General features: G+C 39.2%; 1 protein-coding gene across 6 annotated transcripts in view; it reads right to left on the minus strand.

The window, feature by feature from the left end:
• Window positions 1-27,036, minus strand: part of RAPGEF5 (Rap guanine nucleotide exchange factor 5) — a 309,698-nt gene that overhangs the window by 30,791 nt on the left and 251,871 nt on the right. For all 6 annotated transcript variants that reach the window (XM_047833993.1, XM_047833985.1, XM_047834003.1 and 3 more), the window contains 7 exons: window positions 18,873-18,951; window positions 13,259-13,403; window positions 11,974-12,071; window positions 9,567-9,597; window positions 8,524-8,602; window positions 6,046-6,195; window positions 2,229-2,326 (listed from right to left, as the gene is read on the minus strand). In XM_047833993.1, coding sequence (XP_047689949.1) covers window positions 2,229-2,326; window positions 6,046-6,195; window positions 8,524-8,602; window positions 9,567-9,597; window positions 11,974-12,071; window positions 13,259-13,403; window positions 18,873-18,951 — 680 coding nt within the window. The remainder of the gene's footprint in view (window positions 1-2,228; window positions 2,327-6,045; window positions 6,196-8,523; window positions 8,603-9,566; window positions 9,598-11,973; window positions 12,072-13,258; window positions 13,404-18,872; window positions 18,952-27,036) is intronic.

Below are 27,036 nucleotides of genomic sequence, written 5' to 3' on the forward strand. Positions count from 1 at the left end.
TGTTAATGACTTGGGGAAAAAAAGAATGGAACTTTGCAAAATTTAAGGACATGACAGGACGAAGGGAATTCAGATTATAAACATTAATTCCTATTTAAAAACTGCAAAATTATTGGCATTTTACAAGGTTTACTGTTATGAAAAGGTTTCCTAATTTGAAAAAAAAACCAAATGACAAACGACTTTCAGAGAGCTTTTCCACAGATGGGATTCTCTTCAGAGCAGGTCAAGGTTCAAATTGTGCCCGTAGGCCAGAGTGGGACACAGTGTGGTACTTGATGAGGGCGGACTGAGAAAATGCATGCAAATACTGAGGTGCTGAGAGAGGGAAGCCCACCTTTCTCAGGGCCTGATTAGTCTGGAATCAGCCAGATGCCATGCTACACTGTAGGCATTCACAGGGAGAGCCAAGAGCTGGGAAATAACATAAATCTCGGCATACTAATTTGGAGATTTGGCTTTTTATTCCTCCTCCTTTCTCCCTAAATGCATCCCTCACCCTGGTACTGCCCTCTGGTTGCCCAAGGCTGTCCACAGCCCTCTCCAAGAAACACTTTCTATTTCTCTATCCCACTCATTCAGGGCTCTAACTCCTGCTCTCCAAGAAAATTAATCAATATGTAAATATAGTGCATGCTAGTGGCTCCACATGTTATCCTACCCTTATAATATTCCGTTTCAACTGAACTCTTTTGGGGATAAAATGCTGAAAGCTGGGGTTCCGACAGGGCAATTTTAGGTGGTGCACAGAGGTGGTGGCGGGAAACATTTGAGGGCAAGATGGCACCTGGCTCATCTCGGAACATACTTCAGAGTGAGCACCTACTTATTCCATTAAGACATTGCTCAGGCCTGCCTCCCACTCTTCTGAAGCTGGCTCTGGTCCATGGTGGGAGACAGCTCTAGGTGTGCATGGCAGGGAACTGCAGCCAAGTCTATGGTGAGCACGAGGAAGAAGGGCATGGGAGACAGAGTGTAGGTCTCCTTCGTCACCAGGAGCTCCACAGCAGCTGCAGGGTAGATGGTCCTCCTTTACAGTGAGGACTAAAGTCAAGCCAATCTCATTATCTACTCAAGGATGCTGTGCAGCATTGTGTTTGTCACAGTTCATTGACAGAATTACATCATGTACAGACACAGGACCTGTGACCTGCTGAAGGACACTCAGAAGTGGAAAGACCCTAGTAAGACAAAAGTTTTCCTTTCCTTTGCTCCCTCACCACCTACAAAGGAAAGGCATGTGTAATAGCTTCAGAGCCAAATATAACTGGAGTCCTAGCACTCTCCCTTCCTTGGCTGTAGGAAGTGAGAGTAAGTTACTCAGCCTCTCTGAATGTCACAGGATTATTGGCAATGTTACATGAGATACTGTATGTAAATTACTCAGCACCTGTCTGGTACTATGTGCAAAAACTGACTATGATTAATATTATGGTAGGTTGATACTTGTAGGTAATTTCACATAAAATATTTCTATTATAAGCAGTTTTGGTTAACCGATATGGTGTATACATTCCTCAATTATACATACAACAGGAGTCAGCTAGAAAGAACCAGCTTAGTGATGGCTCCTTGAAGTAGACTGAGACCAAGAGTCTAGATGATACCACCACAATCTGGCAGAGCCTGTCTTTTATGGGTGATGGATCCAAGGCCTGATCCTACCATGCAGAAGGCAACCATAACACTGAGGGTTTTAGGAACATAACGACAAATCATCTGCTTAGGCATAAATGTGCTTAAGTTTGAAATGAAAATAACTTACAGAGTGGGTTCTACGTTTCTTCAAACTCTTACTCCTCATCTATATCCAAAGTACCATTGTTAGGAGCCTACCTTACATGGGGAAGGCTGATAATCTACCTTTTCTTCCAGGGAAGGGTACACTCAAAGTGCACCAAATGGACTGAAACAAGGATATGGAGTCTCTTTCTCCTTAAATCTGCACAGGGTACATTTCTCAGCCTAATCTCCACATATCCACCCAAAAAGAAGAAATAGAATTAAGATTCTGTTGGAGAGGAGGGTCACTTCTTTCATATCCCTTGTTTCAGGGGCCCAGAGAGAAGCAGGGTTTGACTTCAGAAGGGTTTAGGATTCCTGAAGTTGTACTTGCCTTGGATTCGCAAAAGCAGTGTTATTTGACAAGTGTATTGTTGGCCAGGTCACAAAAAAATATGATTTCAGTGTGCCATTTGTGTTTCAAGTAAAAGGCTCAAAGTCCTTACCAAAGTGTCAGCCAGGTCTTTCCGGTAGACATATATCCGACCAGATGCTTCAAGGGATTTGGAGATGGCCAAGTCATTTGGCTGAAGTTCATGTTTTTCTTTATTAAAAAAAGAGGGAGAGAGGTTAGACACACAAGAACAGTGGTAGGCATACACAGTATATCTAAAAAGTGAAAACTGCCAAAGAAAAATATTTAAAAGCAAACAATATAGATTTAATTCAGTTCTGCATATTCTGTGCAATGGCACCAATGGGAGCATGGACATCACTGCTCACTATCCATAAAGTGGAAACCTCTTATCATTCCTTCTTATAATTTTTAGTCATTCTTTAGAATACAGACCAGTTTAGGGAAGAAAAGTAAAATTCACTCATAATCCCATCACTCTGAGATAACCATATAAAGGCTATTTTTATAACACTTGGGTCTATTTTTGTTCTGATCTTCACATAAGTGTGTATAACCAATACCCACACACATATATAATTGCAATTATTTATACATATGTGTTCAAAATTAGTATGGATACATACACACATATACATTTATAATTATTCTATATCTGGCTTTATATTCTGATTTTGCTATAAGCACTTATTATAACCACTTGTCAAAAATATTTAGGTATGTCATGTTTAATTGGTATATAACAGTCCAGTATACCATCATTTCATCTTTCCTCTATTGTTGACCAATTTAATAGTTTTCAATATTTTTGTTATATAAATTAGATGGCAAGATATATGTAAATACTGGCACAGGGTGTGGCACATAACAAGGGCTTGATAAATGGGATCTATTATTATAGCAGTCATATACTCCTGAAGTCAACATCCTTATGCATAAATTTTTGGCTGCTTATAGATGATTTTTTAAAGATAGATTCCCATTAATGGAATTACTAAATCAAAGGGGAATGAATATTTTTTAAAGTTGCTGATACAGGGGCGCTCGGGTGGCTCAGTCAGTTAAACGTCCAACTTTAGCTCAGATCATGATCTCATGGTTCTTGCGTTTGAGCCCCACATCGGGCTCTGCACTGACAGCGCAGGGCCTGCTTGGGATTCTGTCTCCCTCTCTCTCTGCCCCTCTCCACCTCAAAATAAATAAACTTAAGAAAAAATAAAGTTTCTGATACAAACTGCCCAATGGCTTTTGAATTCTTACACTGATCAACACTGATCATTACTGGTGTTAAGTCTGCTATTCAGCTAAAACCAAAACTAGATTCTCAGTTTATTTTGTATTTCTTGACTACTAGTAAAGTGGAGTATTTTTCATATTTCCCTTATTACAAACTGTTCCTGTCCTTCAGTCATGTTTCTACCATCACTGGAGCTCTCTTATAACACAAAAGCCTTCTTCATAGAAAAAAGTCCTCCTCATAACTACAAATTACAGATGGGAATTGACTAAACCAATCTTCGAGTTCAGTGCACTTTAACATAATCAGCTTCTAAGTCAGCCTTTTCGTTACCAGCACGGTGGGGGAATGCAATATTCCACATACGTTTTTCTAGATAACTTAATCAGTTCAAAGGCCAAATTTTGTTTTGAACATTTCTGCTTAATACAGAGTACACAAATGATAATCCAATATATTCTTTATGGCCCAGCATTATAAAGATCAATAGCACTTTCATGTCAGGCTGCTGACGAGCGTGGTAAATGGTCCCACTCGGCTGGCCTCTCAAGTTCTTCTGTCTCCCTCTTCCTCCGGCTGCAGTTTCTTACAACCTGTGTGTTCCTATGTCCACCTTATATCTGGATTTATGAGAGCCATTCTGCACTTGCTACGGAGTCAAATGCCATGGCTTTCTGATAGTAACTTTTCCATTTCCTGAGAAATATTTTTTTTTTCTTATTTTCAGGTTTGTCACCATACTATAAAAGATTAAGGGTCATAGAATTTTAAGCTCTGAATAACTAGGTAGGCAGATTTCTGTTACTACATACATATACCTTTCTCTAGGTACAAAATGACCCTGAAAGCTAGGAGGATAACAGCACTAGTCTTTTTAGAAAAATCCGCAAAACCTACAACATTGCAGCGTTTTTAAACTTCTTTTGACAAAAGAAAGTAAGAGTAGATCTCATTGTCATTTCATTTTGAAGTAGCATTTAAAACACTATTCACTGAAAATCAGGGAACTAGAGCAAGGAATATATTAAACTCTTCCCCCCTGCTTTTTCATAAAGCATTATTGTTTGGAGAATATTAAGCTACAGGCAGAAAGGTTCTTAACAGACAAAAGTACTAACTGATGGAAAATGATGGCACAGTTCCACATCTGTGGGATAACTCAAGAGATAAGCTGATATTTCTAGCGAAGATTAGCACTGAGTCTATACACATTACGATGACACTGGCCTCCCTGATGAATCTAATTTAATAGAGTGTAAAAATGGTATTTCATGGCCATCAAATAGATACTGAGTATTCAAAGAGCTACTCATTACTTCCCAGATTCACGTGTGGCCCTGGGTTGACTGTGAGTCACCCCCAAGGGAGATGGGTCTCAGTGGTGCTACCAAGTTCCTTCAGGGTCCTTCCTCCTGCAGAATGGGGACCTGGTGACTACTTTCTGTAATGGTACTGTCTTGAGGGAAGCTCAATACTGTTTGGAATAATTGAATATTTTTGGTCATTTAAAATGAAGCATAATAGACATTTATCACATCTATCTGGAATGCCTGAAATATTTTATTAAAAATTCGACCACTCTCCGATTAAAGTTCATGTAGTCCAGATGTTTCTCCCCCTTTTGCTCTTTTTCTCTAGATAATGTTTTGATGATGGGATGCACAATGAGGGCCCCTTGAGAGGGAAGGAGAGACTCTCATTAGGCCCAGGCAGAAGGCTATATTGGTTCGCATATGTAATCCACTAGCTTGTAGGACCATTTTACCTGCTTCTGAGTAGCAAAGCAATAGAAGATTCTGTCACAGCAATGCTGTAACACCAGGTTAAACTCTGACATTCTTCTCTTTCCTCTAGGATGATAACAAAGGGTAAACAGGAATGCCAGTTATCTGCTCCCCCTCTCCCTCCGGCCCTATCTCTGGCTGATTAGTTCACACAGTACTTCCATTTTTCAACTACTGATGCTAAGTCACTTTCTTTTTATTTTTCTCAGGGTTAATGAGATATTAAATAAAGACTGTAAGCCAAATAGGGGGCCAGCAACATCGAGATCTGACCGGCCCCAGTGAAAATGGAGGGGTCTGTTCAGGTCACATAGATCGATAGTGTGAGCTTGTAATCTGTGTGATCTTATTCAAAACAGACAATAAACCATTCTCTGAGGATAAATAAGGCCCAACAGAAGGAAAAGCTATAACCAGACCTTACTCCCCACGTCCACCTGAAGGAACATTGCCTGGGAGCTTTCAGCTTAGTGTGGGTTTTATTTCCTTCAACAGGGAGTCTTTTTAAGTATTAAACTGTCAGCCAGCAATATGACTAGGCTGTCTTTCTTTTTCCTTCCTAAAGTAATTTCATCCTTTAGCAATTTCCCAAGTTAATTTAAATATGAAAATAGAAGGCTTATCTAGAGTATAAAATATGAAAAGCTTTATATTTCAAAACAGTGGCATGCCTCTTTATTCAGTTCTTGGGGAGGAAATTCAGTATCCAACAGTACCCCACCGTTGTCATGGAAACACCTCTGGTAGGCGGCTTCTTATTGTTACTGTGGTCATCCAGCTGCGGACCCAGAAGGGGCAAGCTGCACATTCACTCTATAAAAATGTCGACTCTCCTTTCAGAGGAGATCTAGGGAAAGATTAATATTCCAGGACATAAAATCGTTTACCCCCAGAGAATGCGACGGCCACCAGAGCCAGATCCTCTTCTGCGTGCTGGATCTTTTCTGCCACAACTTTCAGGATCTCATGTGCTGTACTGGAAACTTTTGCCTTCACACTTACATAGGAGTGCTCTGTTATATACACATGGCAAAAAACTGCACACAACAAAAGAAGGGTTAGTAAACAGATAACTGTAGTCAGGTACAGACTTTTTTCAAGTGAAGTCATCTACCTTACTATTCTCTTTAGTAGGAAACATACAGAACTAGATTTACATATTTATGTCTGCACCCAAGTGCCTGAAGGCATACATATATAAATGTGTGCTTGCACACACATGAGATGCAGACGTCATCAAGACCTGGTAAATGGACTTAGGCTTCCCAAACTGTAATGAGAGACCCATGTGATACAAGTGTGTGCTCATGGTGGAGATGGCCTGACCCCAGCACAGTAGCATTTGTGGTACACAAAGTGTAATTTCTTTCAGCATTACTGAGCTTTCCCAAAGCAATATATTAAGGTACCTAACTAATAAATTTTTATGTGACATTCCACTTGTGGATAGTCACAGTGGCTCAATCGGGAATACTGCATTTTGCTGTTAGACTTCTCACAAGCTTATCGAAAAAAATCTGCCGGCTTGCCATGGTTTTTGTGCTCAGGTTTCTTGAGCAGTTAATAATGATGTCCCTGAGCAAGATGGTGATGAGTATGGTTTCCAAACAGAAGTCCGGTTTGTAGCCCTTTAAGTTTCATTTTATTGTCTGCAGTGCAAATAATTATTACTAGGACATCATCACTATGAAGGTGAATCAGGGTCCTGGAAAAAAATTTCTTTATGATTTGATAGCAGAAATAGCTTAATAATACTGGAGATAATTGATACATTATTTGCTTCTTATCCCAGCTCTGAATGTATAAAACACTAGCTTCTTTCAAAAAGATAATAAACTTAGGTATTCTTCTCTACCATTTTGCAAATTATTTCCACCATATTGTATATTATTTCTCATTTTATGTAAAAAAAATAAAGGGGGAGGGTGCATTTCCTAGAGAAATCTTATAAGCAATTTAAATGGCTCCACAAAAATAAACCCAGGATTGTTTCCACAGAAATGCAAATGAAGCAAAAAACAAACAAACAAACAAACAACTATGAGTTTATGTGTATAAACCTCAAAGTAAATACGCCACCAGAAGGCAATGACAACATTTTGGTTTGGGTTCCATTGGGTAGGTCACTAAAACAATAGCATCTAACAAATAGCTGTTTTATATATGTTGTCAACAGATTTGTGAGAGACACAAAGCTTATTGCTTTCACAGAAAAATAAAATTTTTGAACCAGACAAAATCCTGCAAAACTGCTAAATATGAGCGAAGTTTAAAGCTTGCTTATTAATAAACTGAAACAAAAAGAGGCTGGGGGTCTGGAAATACTTACGCTTTTTGAAACTCAGTTTGGGAAATTTTACGATTAAATTGTAAGACAAACAAGCATGGAGGGCCTGCAACTAAGGAATTAGGAGGTAAGCTAATTTTTTTTTATGCTTCCACTTGTTATAGACCATACTTCTTATGCCCCATTACCAGCAGCATTATATACTAACACTACATAGCACAAGAAGCATCCATGTGACGTTTTGTTGTGTGTAGGAGAAGCTGAGCAGATATTAAATGTGCACACATAGAATTTCAGCACATACTGAGAAGTGGGCTAAAAGAGAAAGTCTCTCAGTCACTATAGTATGAATGTTTCAATTCTGTTTCCCCAGGTTCTGCACTTCACTCAACCTTGGTGCAAACAGGAGGAAACCATTTCCTGTTCTGTTACAAGAGAGTAACACAGAATCGCGTGTAAGCACCTTCTGGGGGCTGCAAGGCTGTCTCCCCTGGTGCTGAGCGAGCAGCTGCCTTCAGGGTGGGTCACAAGCCCTCTCACTGACCCTCTCACTGAGCAGCGCTGGCACAGGGCGCACGGGGCATGCGGCACTGCCTGGCACAGTCTGGCCACGCAGGGATTTCAGTGCATTTCCTTTCCTTCGCTATGCTCGCCAAGAGTTTCTTCTCTAAATCCCAGGGAATGACTCCGCCAATGTCCTGCACGGTGGCTTTAGTGGACTTTCTAGTCAGTCACAGGCAGTGGGCTGACAGATTATGGGAGAAAGCAGCTAAGAGGAAAAGGAAAATTCCCGGCAATTTTGCGCCTCTCCCTAAGAAAGTTGGGAAGCTCTTTTGCAGCCTCCTTTCCTTCCTTCTCAAATTGAAAATGTCCTTGGTCCCTGGGACACTGCTGTATGGTCAAGACAACTATAACACTCAAAGCAAGAAAATAAAAACCATCCTGTGGGGTCCTAAGGTGCTTGTCACAGGGTGTGACTGTTGGAAACGCTAAGGGCAGGCCGATGCATTACTGCTGGAGAGTGAGGGTGACTGACCTCTGCTCTACCCACCCCAAACCCTCACAAAATCATACTCACCTTCCTCTGTTTCAGTCACAGTTCCTCTATGCTGGAGCCAGTTCTCCTTAAGACTGAATTGGTGGAAAAGGGCTTTATTCTGTGAGAAGTGAGAAAGAGAACAATGAATGAATGCATTCCTGCCCTTTGGAAAAACCACAGCTGCTTACAGCATGTTCCAGAAGAGCTAGCCAACTTTTCTTTCCTTCTTTCTTTTTTTTTTCTTTTTAATATGAAACCCACCCATCCAATCTTAAAGGAATAAATAGGGAGTTGCCTCTATTAACGCATGTGGAGGTGGAGATTCTGAGCAACAAGACAGATCCGGCCAAAGCCAGAAGCAGGCAAAAAGCCCCTATAATTATTCTAGCAACATGCTGGAGAGGGGTGGCATGATTTTCAAACTTTGGCTACTGCAAAAATCCATGTATTCTTCTCTAGACATCCCAACATCAACCGTGCTTGTGGATCAAGGAGTTCTGGATAAAGCAGGGGACAAAGTTGCATACTTCTGCTGTGGCACCATGACTTGCTTAAGGGAAATAAGTAGATTATTCATTGCAATTCTCCACTTGATAGATCAGCTTCTACAAAACCTGTGCCCGACAGTTCACGGTGCATTTCCCCTTCAAGGTGAATAGGAAACACATTCTTTCTTGCTACCATTTCTCCTTTTGTTGGGTTGAAAAGGGCAAAGCTTTTGCTTACTCGACTTCCTCATGCTTGCAGTCAAGATTCTTGCCTGCATTTTTTTTCTTTTTTCTTTTCCCATCAATAGTTCAAATTCAAATTTATATGATTCTGGGAACAGTGGGGCAACTCTAAGACTCCAAAAATACTCAGAACGACAAGTCGAGGGCATATGGGTACAACCGGATCTGTACTAGCACAGGGAAACTGAAGTGAAGCAGGAAGGTGCTCGCAAGGTCTAGCCCCAGGCTTCCCTGCCTGCCCCTGTTCTGCTGGAGGCAGCACTCATTTTCATTATGAAGAAATGCCAGTGAGGCAAGGCAAGGTCTCCAAGCTTGATGGCCCCATTTCAGAGAGAGAGAGGTCTGTCTCACCTTCCTTTGTGGTGAATATTCATCTACAGTGCTGAAAGGAAAAAGGACAAGAAGTCAGTCTTTGTCCCAAACCCTGTGTTAATGCAATGATTGTCACAGAAGACTACTTTTCAGGTACTGGGCAGAGGTTTTCTGCTTTTCAAAAAGATAAAACCCAGTATTCATTAGGTCACTAGGTAGAACACCCTTGACATTGGGCTCTGGATTTTAAGCGAACCAGGAAGAAAAGATGCCATCTACTCCGCAGGCGTATTTTACTTTCTACCCACAGAAAGTGAATGCTGAGGGAAGAACTGGATTTATTCAGTCCACAGAAACTCTTAAGTTTTCTCATATACTGATGGATTTTAAGTGAAATTATTGTGCTTCAGATAGTTAAGTCAACGCAAGGAGCATCTTTTCCAGAATGTTTCCCTGTGTGGTGGACATCCTGCAGGTCCCCAGCTCAAATCTTCTCCCAGAATTAAGAGATCATCTTCTTGCCTCTTTGGTAGATCATTTTCTTATTTTAATTAATTATTTCATATTTTATGTAAGTTTTTTTAATGGGATATATCAAGTTCCATTAGTACATCTAATGCATTTAAATGTATTAAGCCATGAGGGGCGCCTGGGTGGCGCAGTCGGTTAAGCGTCCGACTTCAGCCAGGTCACGATCTCGCGGTCCGTGAGTTCGAGCCCCGCGTCGGGCTCTGGGCTGATGGCTCAGAGCCTGGAGCCTGTTTCTGATTCTGTGTCTCCCTCTCTCTCTGCCCCTCCCCCGTTCATGCTCTGTCTCTCTCTGTCCCAAAAATAAATAAACGTTGGGAAAAAAAAAATAAATAAATGTATTAAGCCATGAATTGAAGTTTCTCAAGGGTAACAAGGCCTGTCTTGCAGCATAGAACAGCTTCCATATGGAGGATTATTCTGATGTAAAGGTTCTTTTTCTTTTCTGTTTCATGTGTTTGTTCACAATCTCATACTGCTCTTAGGTGATGGGGGCTTCTTGTGGTGTAGACTGTGACAAAGGAAGACCACCCAAATTTACAACACGTGTTTCTAACACCGTCCTAAACTGCATCTCATTTCTGAATTTCTAAGTGTGTGATTTTCACGATTGAGGACGAAAACTTCCACGTGATTTGTTTGTGCCCTAAAATTAATTTATATAGACACTTAATTTGCAACAGGATCTCTCTTTACTAAAATTAGGTCAGGCTTTAAATCTCAAATTAGTCATCTGAGAGGCCTGAATTAACATTTTCTCTGAGAAGTGCCTTTGTGATTTCTGAAATCTTAATAGAAGTTTCTCACAACTTGACACACATGTATTTCATGTTTACTATGTACAAACTACACTGTAAATCAGAGAACAGTTTTTCCCTTCAGATTAACTCTGCAGCTGTATCTGAAAACTGAATAATGACTTGATGCTTTCATTTACCAAAATTAATAAGGAGGGTCAGTGGTTAAGTCAGGTATTGGCAACTTGAAAGACTAATGATAGATACCTCAGGGATACTTACAAATGCCAAAAGTCATTGAGTAAATGTTTTTTTTTTAATCTTTCTAAACGGATAAAGAAACCTCAGGGAATCCATAAAATGGAGCTTTAAAAATGCTTCGTGACTTGCTGAAACCTACCTATAAAATTTTTTTCCTTATTCCATCAGACATAGCTGTGAGCCCCCAAAACATCAAGTTAAATGTTTATATTTTTAACATTAAATAACTTATTAAATAATTGCTTTTATGTACGAAGGTTGTTATGGTTTCTACCGTATTAAAGAGGGTTAAACAAAATAGTCAACAACCTTAATTTTGTGTTCATTTTGATATAAAAACAAAATACACAATTTACTATAGAAAAGCTAAGGAATCAAGAAGGAATCCTGATTCAGGATGTTCAAGATGAATTTTAATGTTTTTTTTAATGTTTATTTATTTTAGAGAGGTGGGGAAGGGGCAGAGAGAGAGGGAGACACAGAATCCGAAGCAGGCTCCAGGTTCTGAGCTGTCAGCACAGAGCCCGATGCGGGGCCCAAACGCACGAACCATGAGATCATGACCTGAGCCGAAGTCAGATGCTTAAGCGACTGAGCCACCCAGGCATCCCTCAAGATGACCTTTATAAGACATCCAGGATGCCTGGGTGGCTCAGCTGGTTAAGCATCTGACTTCGGCTCACGTCATGATCTCATGGTTCGTGGGTTTGAGCCCCACATCGGGCTCTGTGCTGACAGCTAAGAGCCTGAAGCCTGCTTCGGATTCTGTGTCTGCCTCCCTCTCTGCCCCTCCCCTTCTCATTCCCTGTCTCTGTCTCTCAAAAATAAATAAATGTTAAAAAAAATTTCTAAAACATCCAAATTTGATCACACTTGCTGCTTTCTTTTATTAATGGCAATACAGAAAATTAAATACTCACTGACGACGGTGCATTCCAAGTATCTTTTGAAATTCTTTCAGTTCTTTTTCAAGTATTGGATATTCATACACATCATCCAGTACATTCCTGTATATGGTCTGGGGGGGGGGGGGGAAGAAAAGTGGCAGCTGAAATGCCTATTCTGTAAGGATTAAGACTGAGACCATGGTTACCCTGCTGAGGGAAGAGGTGGAAAGCAGGGTTATACAGGAGGTTAAACCAGACATCTGTGAGATGCTACGTGGGATTCTACCTCCTAGCCCCTCACTCAATTGTGTGGCTCCCTCACAGCTTTCAGGGGCTTTAAGTAATCAATGCTGGAAACTTACAGGTCTCTGGAAGGCTACTCAAGAGTTCCGTGCCTATTCTATATTTAAAAAAATAATACCCACATCGTCATTTAGGAGGGAAAAAAATCGATTAAATTCTATTACCTAGTTGTTTTGAAAGTAACATTAGTTTAGGCAAAGAGTTGGTTAAACCAATTTTTAAGTGGATGTCTAAATGACATCTGAATTTTGAAATCAAAGTGATTTTCCTCATGAGAGGCAAAATCAGTTTGAACACTTGTCTGAAATAGACCTGCTCCCTGCTCGAATTTCCATTCTACTCCTTCTCTGTGTTAGCCTGTACAGCTAATATGGCTTTGGTGGCCAAGGAATCCAATGGTCTACATATTGTCTCCAGAGAATCATCTGTGTGGAAAAGATATGGCAGCCTATGAACAATTAGAAAAATACATACATTTGTCTAATTCCAAATGTAAGTCTAGGTTAGTACCCATTTTGCAAATTATTAGTGCAAAAAATTCTCAAAATACATCATGGTCTGAAAAACTTTCATAATGCATGTATTGTCAGTAGAGTTTTTAAATGATAAATCATTTTTCTTATCCAAATATTGTATATGTGGGACTGGTTAGTTCAAACTTAGAGTAAATCTCAACCTATTAATACGGTCAAGTTTTCAAGTATGTTTTATTTTACCTACCTTAATTACTTCATCTGGAATCAAAATTCCCATGAATCATATAAAATAAACTTAAATGAGTGAATGTAAAACTAGCCCTTTCCATTCTTTCATAATGAATTCTTCACCATCAAAAAAATTTCCATGTGCAAAATATCAGGCCTCAAAAATCAAGACATTAATATTTTGAGTCACAGCTTGAACATTACATAAAAGTTGAATGACTACAATCTACAAATGAGATTTTTTGAAATGCATAAATGAAAATAAAATCAGTCATTTGGCATCAGATAACATCTGGAAGTCACCAGATTACCTTTAAGAACATTTTGGAATGTTCGTCTTCATGTAACCAGTCTTTGTACAGAGCAATCCACTGGGACACGAGATGTAAGACCTTACGTTTCCGACAAGGAACATCTGAGTTTTCTTCTTTGCCTTGATACTTCTTAGCAGAATAGGTGCAAATGGTTAAGAAAGAATATTGCGTTCTTGGAAGTAAAAATATAAAGAGATCTATCTACTGTTTTCTCAAAATATGCTAAATCGTTTTCCAAAGAATCTACAAGTATCTAAGCATGCCGGAGGAAAAGTATATGTGTAGGAAGAGCAAAAGTTATGCACTGGAAAGAGCTAAAGTAAGTAAACCCAGGAAATGATTTCTATGCACTTGGTGGCAGGTCGTGAAGGTTAATTAGATGATTTGCACTGATAGATGCTGACACAGTTCCATACAGCAGCATGGGTCAATGTCACCATGAAAAGATTCTAAGAGACCAATGAATTTCTTTTTTTTTTATTTAAAATTTTTTAATGTTTATTTATTTTTGAGAGAGACAGAGACAGAATGCGAGTGGGTTAGGGGCAGAGAGAGAGGGAGACACAGAATCCAAAGCAGGCTCCAGGCTCTGAGCTGTCAGCACAGAGCCCGATGCGGGGCTTGAACTCACGAACTGTGAGATCATGACCTGAGCCGAAGTTGGACGCTCAATCGACTGAGCCACCCAGACGCCCCCTTTTTAAAAAAAAATTTTTTTTAATGTTTATTTATTTTTGAGAGAGACAAAGACAGAATGCGAGTGGGTTGGGGCAGAGAGAGAGAGAGAGAGAGAGAGAGACCAATGAATTTCAAGGGTGGCTCCAAGAGATCTGGTGTCACTACATAGGTAGACACTTGCCATAAAAGTTGGATCAGAACTAGGCCAGGTATCCTCTGATCTTCAGAAATCCACAATTTATAAAACCAGTTACTTCTCAAGTAGTCCCAAATGAGCACAAAGTTCTGGAGCATAATTTGTGATATGATTTAAATGCCCAACCCCAGGAATTTTCTTGGAAAAAAGGGACGGGATAAATGTGCAGACAAAATTAAAAAGGACTGCTGATTTTCATTTTCACTGGAATGAAAAAAAGTACAACAGGAACAAAGTAAATGCTTCAAACACTGTGGATAGTTAACTAAATTATCACATATGCATTAATAGGCTATTCTACAGCCATAAAACTGATGACCTTATAGTGCATTTACTGACAGTGGATGTTCACAATGTATTGTTGGGCGCTTGGGTGGCTCAGTCAGTTAAGCGTCCGACTCGGTTTCAGCTCAGGTCATGATCTCACTGTTCGTGAGTTCAAACCTGGCATCAGGTTCTGCACTGACAGTGTAAAGCCTGCTTGGGATTCTCTCTCTCCTTCTCTCTCTGCCCCTTCCCCACTTGCTCTGTCTCTCTCTCAAAATAAATTTAAAAAATTAAAAAACAAAAAACACACCATGTATTGTTGAGTACGAAAGCAAGTGAGAAAATATGATGGGATGATCCATTTCTGTTAACTATGCTTATTGATATGAAAATTTTCATTACCTGGAATAATATATATTGAAAGTTAACAGTGGCTTCTCAAGGTAATGAGATATCAGAGTACCTTAATTTTTATTATACTCATAAATATTTTCTAATTTGTATACAGTGACCATGTGTTAACTATGCTGTTAAAATTGTATAAAAAGAACAACCTCAAAAGCAACATGTTTAAGCCACAGGAATGAGACAGAAGCTTCGCATTTTCCAAACCAATCTAGTGTTTTTGTTCTCCAAATGATTTATGACTATCTTGAATACAATGGAAAGTTAAATCAGAATAGGAAATGCTATGATTCCAAGGACAGATAGGCTTTGGGGTTGCTGGACAGGAATCTACACTCTTTAATGCTGATACATAATTGCAAAATAGAAATATCTATTTCAGCCTTTGTAAATATTTTAAAACATATTTCAGTCACTGTCTCCCCAGTCTGTAAAAACACATTAAGGACATTTGATTTTTTTTTTTTTTATTTCTATCTGTGAAATAAACTCAGGCAAACACACAAAGAACCTGTTAAAGCTTCTATTTTTTCCTGGTTTTTCTCTAAAAAGGCAAAATATAACGATTTATATCCTCCATTATTTTCACTTGTACAGATATCAGGTTCTTCTTTTATTGTGACTATCATGGCCTGACTAATATAAAGAAAACCTAGAAAATTAGGAAGTACTAACAGCTTCTTTCTTTTAGGTCAGCATGTGTAGTCAAGAGAGGAGCTTTTAAAAAATTTTTTTTTTCAACATTTATTTATTTTTTGGACAGAGAGAGACAGAGCATGAACGGGGGAGGGGCAGAGAGACAGGGAGACACAGAATCGGAAACAGGCTCCAGGCTCTGAGCCATCAGCCCAGAGCCTGACGCGGGGCTCGAACTCACGGACCGCGAGATCGTGACCTGGCTGAAGTCGGATGCTTAACCACCACCCAGGCGCCCCGAGATGAGCTTTTTAGTACCACTGCATATATGTTCTACAATTATGGACTTGGAGGACAAAGCAAGTTCAGGGACTGACAGTTCAGCTGCTCCTGTCCATTCACAGTTACTACCACTTATTTGCTTAATCTTGTTCTTTCTGCAAGATATATCTATATACCTATATTATACCTATATCTATATCTATATCTATCTATATCTGTCTAGATATAGACATAGATAGATAGATTTTTTTAATGCTTATTTATTTTTCACAGAAAGAGAACAAGCAGGGGAAAGGCAGAGAGAGAGGTGACAGAGGAGCTGAAGCAGGCTCTACTGGGACAGCAGAGAGCCTGAAACAGGACTCGAACCCACAAATCATAGGATCATGACCTAAGGCCAAGTCAGACATTTAACTGACTGAGCCACCCAGATGCCCCAAGATATATTTTTAAAAATGTTTACTGATTAAATTTAACATTTGGATTATTCTGTTTTCTGTATCAGGGTATATTACTCTTACACATTTTTCCCATGCTAGATTATACTGATTTATAAAAGTAGCTGGAGGAGGGGAATAGTGGGAAGGCACTGGATAAGATTTACTTTCAGTGTAATGCACTGACCATTAGCTAGACTAAACCTGTGAGCTCATATAATGCTCTTGATGATGATAAAACCTGAAAAGTATAAAATTCTATCACTGTAAAAGTACCCATCTAAGATATCCAAAAACAGTATAAATGGCTCTAATCTGTAAATAATAGCCAAAAAACATGGGGGACAAACAAAAAATAATTCAGACCACTCTCAGAAGGTGATAGGAGGATATATAAGATATCTTCACTAAGGTGTACCAAAAAATCTCTTAAATTAAATATAGATGCCATACTTTTGTTTGTGGTTCGTATTATTTCACAAAAAGCAGAGTCTGCAAGTATATTGAAATAGTCATGTAGGAAGACTCCTGACTTAAAAATGTCATGGAGGGGCGCCTGGGTGGCGCAGTCGGTTAAGCGTCCGACTTCAGCCAGGTCACGATCTCGCGGTCCGTGAGTTCGAGCCCCGCGTCGGGCTCTGGGCTGATGGCTCAGAGCCTGGAGCCTGTTTCTGATTCTGTGTCTCCCTCTCTCTCTGCCCCTCCCCCGTTCATGCTCTGTCTCTCTCTGTCCCAAAAAAAATAAATAAACGTTGAAAAAAAAATTTTAAAAAAATGTTATGGATTTCATAAGTTTTGATAATTAGTAACAAGACTGCTAAGAATCTGAACTAAAGTTTCATATACAATGTCTTAGTGACCTCTGGGTAGCTCAGCTGGTCACACGTCCGACTCTTGATTTGGGCTCAGGTCATGATCTCATGGTCGTGAGATCGATCCCTGCATCGGGCTCCTTGCTGAGTATGGAGCCTGCTTAAGATTCTCTTTCCCTCTCCTTCTGCCACTCCCTGGTGCACACGGTCTCTCTCTCTCAAAAAATGTCTGTCAAAGACTCAAAACATGCTTATGGTAAAGTTTTAGAGATTCTTCAGAGAAATTTTATGATGCATTATATTACTTAGTAACAATCACAAATTATATTGGGATCATATTTAAAAACAATGATTTGAAGGCATTTATTTGCTATAAAACAAACTATGTTGTTTAATAGATGGTAATACTTTTGGGAAAACGTTAGCATTAAAATGTAGAAGAAACTAGCTCATTGATATTTTCCTAAAACACTTTTAATAATTTTTTTAATGTTTATTTATTTTTGAAAGAGGGCAAGCAGGGAAGGGGCAGAGAGAGGAGGACAGAGAACCCAAAGCTGTGCGCTCAACAGCTGTGAGCCTGATGTGGGGCTCGAACTCATGAACCACGAGATCATGACCTGGGCTGAAGACGCTCAACTGACTGAGCCACCCAGGTGCCCCTAAAACACTTTTAAAGTGTAATTCTGAAATTATTACAGAATTTCTTAGTAACACCCACTTGAGAGCTGTGGAAGAAATCTGGTTTAGAAATTTTCCAAATTCAAAACTGCTAATTTTTCAAGATCAGTTTTATGAACTAGTTCTATAAAGTTTCACAAGATCTGTAGCTTTGTGTGCTCTTATGATAACAAAGCACTAAAAACGAATCACCATTTCTAGTTAACGTATTATTAAGAGAGATTTTATTTCAATTATGCCCTTTATGGAGTTTGAAGGTATTCTCTTAAGCAGGAAAAGGCTGTAAAGTAGGGGAGAAATAGAACAATTATTTAACAGGAAAAGAATATTGCCAAGACCATTACCATTGAGGGCTCAATAAAACCTAGGTACACACACACACACACACACACACACACACACACACACACACAAAATCTGTCTTTCCGAAAATGTTCACATGAGCTCAAGTGGAATCTTCAGTTTAGTTTGGTAAAAATCTGACAGTTACCAGGCTTCTTAAATGCTTCTGAAGCACCTTCCTTGAACATTGTGAGTCAAGAGGCCTGTGTGGAAACTCTTGAGTAAATTTACTTGGCTTGGCTTTTTGGCCTTTCCTCTGTTGCATCCCTCCTAGTTAATGCATCAAATCATAAAGCTTCCTTAACTGGTCATTAACCTTCTAATCCCATCCATCATTCTAACAGCACATGTCTTCACAAAGCTCTGAAGAAACGGCAGTTGATTCCAGGGCGTAGTTTAGACCTCCCACATGGGGGACAGCTGGTCTGATCCCGGACTTGTGGAGAACCGTGCCATCATGTGTGTACGTTCTCTTGCACAAGTCCTCTGGCACTAACTGCTGGCACAAACCTCTGGCACGAACTCACAAGTTCACTTACTGCCAATCCACTCAGCCTCTTGACTCTGGGGTACACCCACTATGCTAAAATTACCTCCAGTTCTCTAAAGTCTTGAGACCTATGTTGGAAGAAAACATAATACAAACAGTACAATTTACCCATGACCTAGAAGGTGAAAACAGCAGCCCTGCTTTCCAGCTTCCCCTGTCAATTCTGTCTCGTGTCGTCTTTTACCTTGGATATCATTACATTAATATTTAACATATCCACACTCTACAGAGGGGCTGAGGAAATTAGGAAAGGCAGTTAATTACTAATGTGAGACATCGGTCTGAAGGGAAGCCGACGCAGCATCCTGAAGTTAATGAAGGATATTGCCTTAGTAGCGCCTGGCACAGGTCATCAGTTGTCATGAAGACTGTGTACGTGAGAAGGAAGTCATCAAGGAGGGTCTCTGCGAAGCAAGAAAAACAAACACAAGGTAAGTGAACCAGTGGTAAGAGGGACAACTGCTTCTCCAGCCTCTAAAACACTGTGTGGCAGAAACATGATACATGGTGGTGGGTGTGGGAGGGGTTAGGATAGGAGAATTTTAGCCACAAAATACATCATTTATTCAAGTTCAGATTTTTTAAACTCCTTACACAGAATACCTCAAGCTATGAGGTAATTTTTTTTTTTTTTTGCAAGGCTCTCTAAACATACTTTTGTCATCTTTTTTTTACTCCCTAAAACATCATTTACTTCTGTGGGTAAAGACGTTGTGGAAAACCAATACATAATAAAGTCTTTTGAAAAATAAATTTTACAACATTTCTGGGGTATATACTCCAATCCTACAGGAAACGAAGCCTGCATGTTTTAATAAATTAAGGTTTTCTATTACCTAAGTCTAGGGCAAGAACAATGGATAATAAAGTAGGATAATAAACTTAAAGAACACAGATCAGGTTCCAAGACCATTCACTTTTCTCTTTCAAAGGCATCTGTAAGAAGTTGGGAAAGTGGCAGGTGATGTTGTTACTGCTATGGAGAGAGAGACAGAGCTAAGTCTCACTAAAAATGGGGAACAGGTATAATGTATCACAATATGCTCCTTACCAATCCCTTTCCTACCTCCTCAACCAACAAAAACAAGTTTGATTTGTTTTTCTCTCTTGCCTCTTGGCCGTGAGTGTTCTAAGAAAAGTGCAGCTTACATGTCATATGGAATACCTAAACAGGCAAACTCTCATCCCCCAATATCACTTCCAAATTGATAGAAAAAAGATTACATGTAGAATGCAAAGTAGGGCTCTGGCCATAATAGTCTTTATCCACTCTCCTTAACTTAAAATTCATTTTACTATATGATTTCATTTTCATGTCCGTTACATTCTGGCCATCAAATTTCTAGATAATTGAAATAGCATTCAGTTGTGAGACTAATGAGCCTGTATACTCAATAGCATTTAAGCTTTCTAACTGCTACTCTAAGTATGTAAGTAGAAAGAATTGCCCAGTATAGAGCCCTATAGCTCTATGTTGAAGACTGGAAAAATTCCAGAATTTTTATAAATAACCAATAACATTTACTGTAAAAGTTGATCCATGTGAAACAACAAAGTTTACGAACACAAAACTCTGCTATAAAGGGGTAGTAAATGACATCTACAGTCTTATATCAGTTGTCCCTGCTTCACTAATTCTGTTTTGTTTGGTTGCAGAACATCAAGATAATCCTGATTTACACGAATAAGTGGCAAATGGTAATGTTTAAAAAAAAAAAAAAACAAAACAAGCTTGCTTTCTAATTGCAAAATGCCCTTAAGTGAAATGAACCATAGATGTTAAGGAAAAGTATTAAGAAAGGTTTTTTTCAAAGATATTTATTTATTTATACTAAGTAACACTATTCTTTATTAAAAAATGAGTTTGACAAATGGCGCCTATACAGTAAAATAAGCCTACGCTTATAATGTTGTATCACACTGCAATATGTTAACAGTCACTGTCCAACTTACTATTTCTTGTAAAAGTAAGTTCTCAAACAGATGTGTCTGGGCCTCAGTAGGCCTAAATTAAGATCTATACACTGTAAGTGTGTAAGGGGAAAGAACAGCCCAGTATAGAGCTTTATAGGCAACTGTGGCAATGTGGCTGGTTGGACGATTTAGTGTGAGCGCACACACACATCCTATATTCACAGAAGAGCCAGGAGCTCTCCACTAGAGCGCCTGCTTACAAAAGTCACTGGCAAACTCTGACTTTCAATGTAATTTCCAAATTCACAGAAGAGATTCCATCTCTACACATGCATCTACGAGTGCACAACAAAGGCGGGAGAAGGTTTACTCTAAGACCTGCCCCAAAACTAGTTAATCTGGCAGCATAAGTTCATTGCTTGGTTATCCTAATGGAAAGTTTGAAATATACTTTTGAAACTCTGCGTCCTTCATCACGGTTTTTAAAATAGTTTCAATAGGGGCGTCTGGGTGGCTTAGTCAGTTAAGTGTCTGACTCTTGATTTCAAGCTCAGGTCATGATCTCATGGTTTGTGAGTTCGAGCCCTGTGTCTGGCTTTGTACTGACAATATGGAGTCTGCTTGGGATTCTCTCCCTCTCTCTTGGCCTCTCCCCTGCTTGTGCTCTCTCTCTTAAAAATAAACAAACTTAAATAAAATAGTTTAATGGCATAATGTCTGAACCCTAGGATATTTTGAAATACAACTTGAGAACTATCGTATTACTCTGGGACACTACTGAACAGGGATGTTCCCAAAGTCTAACACTGCTTTGTACTAAATGTAGTTGATGAAAATCCTCAATGTCTCTGGTCTAATTAGAAATGGGAGTCTTTTTTGCATACAATGTTAGATATAGGCAGCAAGAATCACAGAGTAGCCTAGAATCTATTTTAGGGTTCTCTGTGGGCCCTTATAGATCAGAGCCAACAATATACAGAAAGCACTGGGTGAGGCCCTGAGAACCTCATATACTCAGCATTCAAAATGCAGGTTCAGTCTCTCTGGGATGTTCTTACACTTAGCTAATTTAAGGAGGCTGGAACTATTCTCTAATCAAAATTTACTCCATTAGCAACTGAAATTAGAATGAATGCCATTAAACTTTGATATAACCAATCATTCCATTCTGGAACAGCCTTAGATAATGAACTGAGTGACTCTAAGATTCTGGTTGTATGGTGGCAAAACCATTTGGCATTCAATTCAACTAATCAGCTCACACATGATAATATTTTGTTAAGGGCTTTGACCCAGAAATGCTTTCCCCTAAGCTTCTGCTATATTTAATATTCAACAGCATTACCTAATTATCTCCTTGCCATAGAAATATTAATTAAAATAAAAACAATGAGGCTACATGAAAACATCTCTGGTTAAAATCCTACTAAATAGCTAAAAATCCTAATGAATACAACAGTTTCTCAATACCCTTGATTCACATCTTTCCCTACATAACATATTGTTATGAAATTTTTTTTAAGTATAAAGATCTTTCCCTTCTTTTTCAGTATTGGTATTTTTTGCTGCACATGAAAGTAAATGAATGATATAATCAAAAGGACACACTTCAGATAAAAATGCATTTTATAACAGCCATGTTTCAAAAAAGGCTGTCCCATGGCATTTAGGGATATTTTTAGAACCACAATGGCTACATAAATGATCCCCTGAAGACTATTAGCCAACAATAGCCATTTAGAAAGAGTAGCAAATCCATTGGCATCGACATTAAAACACTATAATTATCTATTATATTATATAATGCTTAATTAAGAGTAATTTAAGACTTAGGCAGCAAAGCACCTTTGTGTATAAAAATATCTCTCATTTAAACAATTTCATAGTTGCCATATACACTAACATTCTGAATAAAAAGATATATTCATTTTGCTTTCCAACTCTGTGAATACCTAGGTATTAATACACAAAAAGCTTTCCTTTGAAATTCTAATCATTAAATCCGAATCCCAAATTCTTAACTCATCACTGACAAAAATATTCAGCCATCCTTTTTGGAATACTACCCCCCCCCCCCAACAGCCCTCCCCCCCAAATAAAAGAATATTTATGTTGTGGCTTTTTTAAATATAGGAAGTACTCTTGCAGTATAAAAGAAACATGCTGATAACATACTTATGTACTTATCATAAGTATGTATGTACTTATCATACTTATTGCTGGAAAGCAAATACTATTACAGTTTTAAGCACTGTGTTCACTTGAAATAAAATATATCAATGTGTGGTCAAAATCTAAAGCTTTGATAGAAATGTCTCTAATATTCATCATAATGATGTTAATATGAGACTTTATCATCTGTTACTGTTTTCATTTTAAGGTGTAAGACAAGAATTGTCTGTTTCTATTTGATTTTATTTGAATTTATTTTTTTCTTTTAAAATTTTTAAATGTTTATTTATTTTTAAGAGAGAGACAGAGAGACAGAGTGTGAGTGGGGGAGGGGCAGAGAGATAGAGAGATACAGAATCCAGGCTCTGAGCCATCAGCACAGAGCCTGATGTGGAGCTGGAACTCAGAACCACGAGATCATGACCTGAGCAAGTCGGTTGCTTAACTGACTGAGCCACCCAGGTGCCCCATGAATGTATTTTTCTTTTATGGAAAAAATTAAAGTATTTTCTCATTCTCATTTTAAGTGTATCAAGCACTCAAAATTTTCACTTCTGTAAAACATAAATGTTTCTAGAGCACCCTAAGACTTGTGTCAGTTTGGTACAGATCCTTTTTATAGGGTTCTGTTATGTAAATGTAGTCAAATAAGAGAAACTGATCTAAATGTCTCAAAAAGGTCTAAGCTTAATGTTTTTTTCTGGGGGTGGGGGGTGGGTATAAGTGAATTGCCAAGAAAGCAAATGATAAAAATTTTGACCGACAACTGCCTTTAGTAGCTATTTAATCTAAGTATGGTAATGTGAATATTCAACATTTCTATACTAACCCATATTCCCTAAGTACTATTAGCAATTTTGTTTCACATGTATTTCTACTTCAGATGCAGTGGAATTTAAGGCACTTTAAATATGTTCTACTTTAACCTTGATTTCAAGAAGCCAAAAAAACTTTGTACATAAAAGGTCTCATTTCTGGCCCTGGAATGTTACAACTTGCCATTATTTTTTGAGAAGCAGTGCCAAAATGTACCATGTAATTTGATTAAGCACAAGTTAAAAAAAAATTAATGTTCATGATTGAATCATAGGTTAAAGTGCTACGCTGTTAAAAATATGCTTCTTTCTCAATGAATTTTCCATTTCTGAAAGCGATATTAATGACCTCAAATGCAGCTGTTTATCACAGCTTTTAAACTCACTCAATTCCTGTATACTTTTACAGTTCTACCAGAGTATTCCTTAACTATTCTAAAACCACCAAATCTTGAGCTCTAATTTTAGTTTTCAATATTGATCACACAAGAATCGCTTATTCACTTAATGCTGTTTCTATATCGAATCTGTCTGAAAAGTCACCTCTTTAATGACAGGAGCTTCCTCCAGACAGAACTTGGGTGGCACTCTTCAAGTAACGAAATCTATTTTACCTTGTAAAATTTGGTTTTGGAATCCCATCATTCTTTCCTAAGGAAAGAGTATACCAAAAATTATGTTCTTAACTGTATTACATTGCACATGCTGCCTTTTACAAATGTCACTAGAAGGAGCATGGACTAATCAACACAGGGCTTGCCTACCTTCTCCACACCAAGGGCCATGTTTGCAGGTCACCGTGGGGGTAAGGGAGGTGACAGGTCCCATGAGCTCCTACTGGTTCAGCCCTCAGCTGCTCTCAGTGTCCAGGCACAATTATAATTATAACCCATTTGTGGCTTGTGCATGCATGTGTCTGCTAAGCCTGCTGGGAGCTTAGAAAACAGTGTGAAAAATACAAAGGGAATCGGAGAGCTGAAATTTTACCTGTATGGCCTTAGGCATTGTACTTAACCTCTCAGGGCCTTAGTTAAGGCAGCTGTAAACTGGGTATCACACCCACACCTAGCAGAACTGCAGCCAGGATGAAACAGAATAATTTATCTAAAGCATCTGGCAGAGAACCTGAATACATCAGGCACTCAGTAAGTCCTCTCTGGTCTTTACTGTCATAAAATAATATTTAGATCCTGTCCCAGTTCTCCAAATGCCACCCATCAACCAAGAAAAACCAAGTATTGAGAACTGACTATATATAAGACATTTGTTAAGAAGGGACTAGAGGGTAAGAGACAGGAAAACATAAGAATGACCCACGGTTTCATGCTCATAATAAGTTAGGGAGTTGAGACATGTATCCCCAGGAAGTAAATTTAAATAAGGTAACATTTCAACTGGGCAGCACAAATCATAAATGTTGCAGGGGATGAAGGAGACTCCAATATCCCAGGGAAGGTTTTACCAAACAGGTAGCACATGGGATGACCTCTGCACGTGTAAGAAGTATGGAGAAAGAGGTGAAATAAACATAAGCATGGAAGTGACTGGGGGCGGATCTGTGGCTGAGTCACAATCTTATGGTCTTTGGGCCTTCTCTAGCCCTTAAAGATGTTTTTTTGTTGTGTGACAGTATTTAAAAATCAGAAGATCTGGCAACACCAGGTCTGCTGTTGTTGTCCTACAGCAACCATGGTTTAGAGCTGAGCTGCCTTTTTCATGCTGGGCGTACCAGTTTATCATGGTTCTGCCCTCACTGGCTTCCCTTATTCATATTAGCTGTCTGTGGACAGGCAGGTTCCTAAGTCTTGGTCTGGGGTATAGTTGTGAAACAGTCATGGAAGAGATCACATGGCCTGAGAAATAAAGCTAGAAAGTAGGTTGGAGCCAATTCTGGAGGGTGTTTGAGCCTTAGAATAAGAAGCCTGGGGCTTGTTTTATAGAAAAGGGGAAGTGAATGGAAATTTTCAAGAGGAGAAGTGACAAGAGATAGAGATTACACTTGCTCTATCAGGACAGTCAGGACAGTCACACTGGATAAAGGAAAAATAAGGAGAGGGAAGTTTACTTTAAATGCACTGAGTTTGAGTACTCTAAGCCTACTTTAAACGTTTATTTAATTTTGAGGGAGAGAGAAGGTGCACACGTGCATAAGAACCCGAGAGGGGCACAGAGAGGGGGATAGAAGATCCGAAGCTGGCTCAGCACTGACAGCAGTGAGCCTGATGTGGGGCTTGAACTCACAAACCATGAGACGGTGACCTGAGCTGAAGTCGAACACACAACCAACTGAACCACCCAGGTGCCCCTACGGCTACCTTAAAGTGAAGATACTGGGTAAAAACATCAAAGACCAGAGCTTGCTAAAGAGGTCTGGATGATTATGAGAGCTACAGTAGGAAAAGAGTGGCTGGGATGACATTAAGTGTCATGTCAGATCCAGTGCGAGGGAGTTGTAAGCAGGGGTTTGAGGTGAGCTGGGATGGATGTTCACATGTGGGCAATGCTAAGAGAATTCAGGAAGGAGGAAGAGAAGAAAGACACAAACAGGGGAACAGGGAGACATAAATGTCATAGAAGCCAAAAAGAAAGGACGAGTGGAAGAGAGCACACTATGAGTGTCAAAAGTTGCTGGAGGGAGATTCATCAGCCTGACCATTCAAAGGTCACTGGATTTGGTGTGTAAATGGTCCCGGTCTGGGACACAGGGAGAGATGCCCCTTGGAAAACAGTAGGGGCATGCCCTTTTAGTCCTTTAGACTGAAAGGAACTACGGATAGTCAGATAATCAGCCCTCATACCATCTATCACGCTGTTTTCCCCCAAAGACTCTTCTCGCAGTTATAGCTCATTGATTAGTAACAGCAGTTGCTCTCACAAATAAGCCGGGAGGAAAAATTTCTTCATGATCAATCCAAGTATCATTTTATTTAACAGTATAGATTAGAACGTGGAAGTACCATGGGCATGGAGCTTTCAATACCTATCTGCCAGCATCTACCAACAAAAATTAATATCTAGTTGCAAGATGCACTCAGTCTAACATAGTCAACTGTCGGAGGTGCTCCATCTCCTTTGATTAACATCACACAATACATTCTTAAAGATACAATCTAGGTTACTAAGTGCTTGTCGACTCAACATTCCAAAATGTCATGAAACAAAGAAAACACTAATTTAAACATTAAATCTTAAATTACAAGTCTGGGGCCTGGTTATTTCAAGCAATAACTCTAATACTGGATTCAACTTAGGACAAGGTATGATTTTTTATCTCCCAAGCACCAAGAAGAATCTCTATTATCAGCTTCCTTCCCAAACTTGAAATATATCACCATTCTGGATGTTAATTTTTCCACTCTGGAAATCAGAGGAGTAAAATTTTATTTATTTTTTTGTTTCTGCTTAACAAAAACTCTAGAGATACGAGAGAGAGAGCAAGAAAGAGAGAGGAGAGAGAGAGAGAGAGAGAGAGAGAGAGAGAGAGAGAGAGAGAGCAGGGGAGGGGCAGAGAGAGGGAGACACAGAATCTGAAGCAGGCTCCAGGCTCTGAGCTGTCAGCACAAAGCCTAATGCGGGGCTTGAACCCAC

The sequence above is a fragment of the Prionailurus viverrinus genome, chromosome A2 (genome assembly GCF_022837055.1).
Source record: "Prionailurus viverrinus isolate Anna chromosome A2, UM_Priviv_1.0, whole genome shotgun sequence".
Classification (NCBI taxonomy): Eukaryota; Metazoa; Chordata; class Mammalia; order Carnivora; family Felidae; genus Prionailurus; species Prionailurus viverrinus.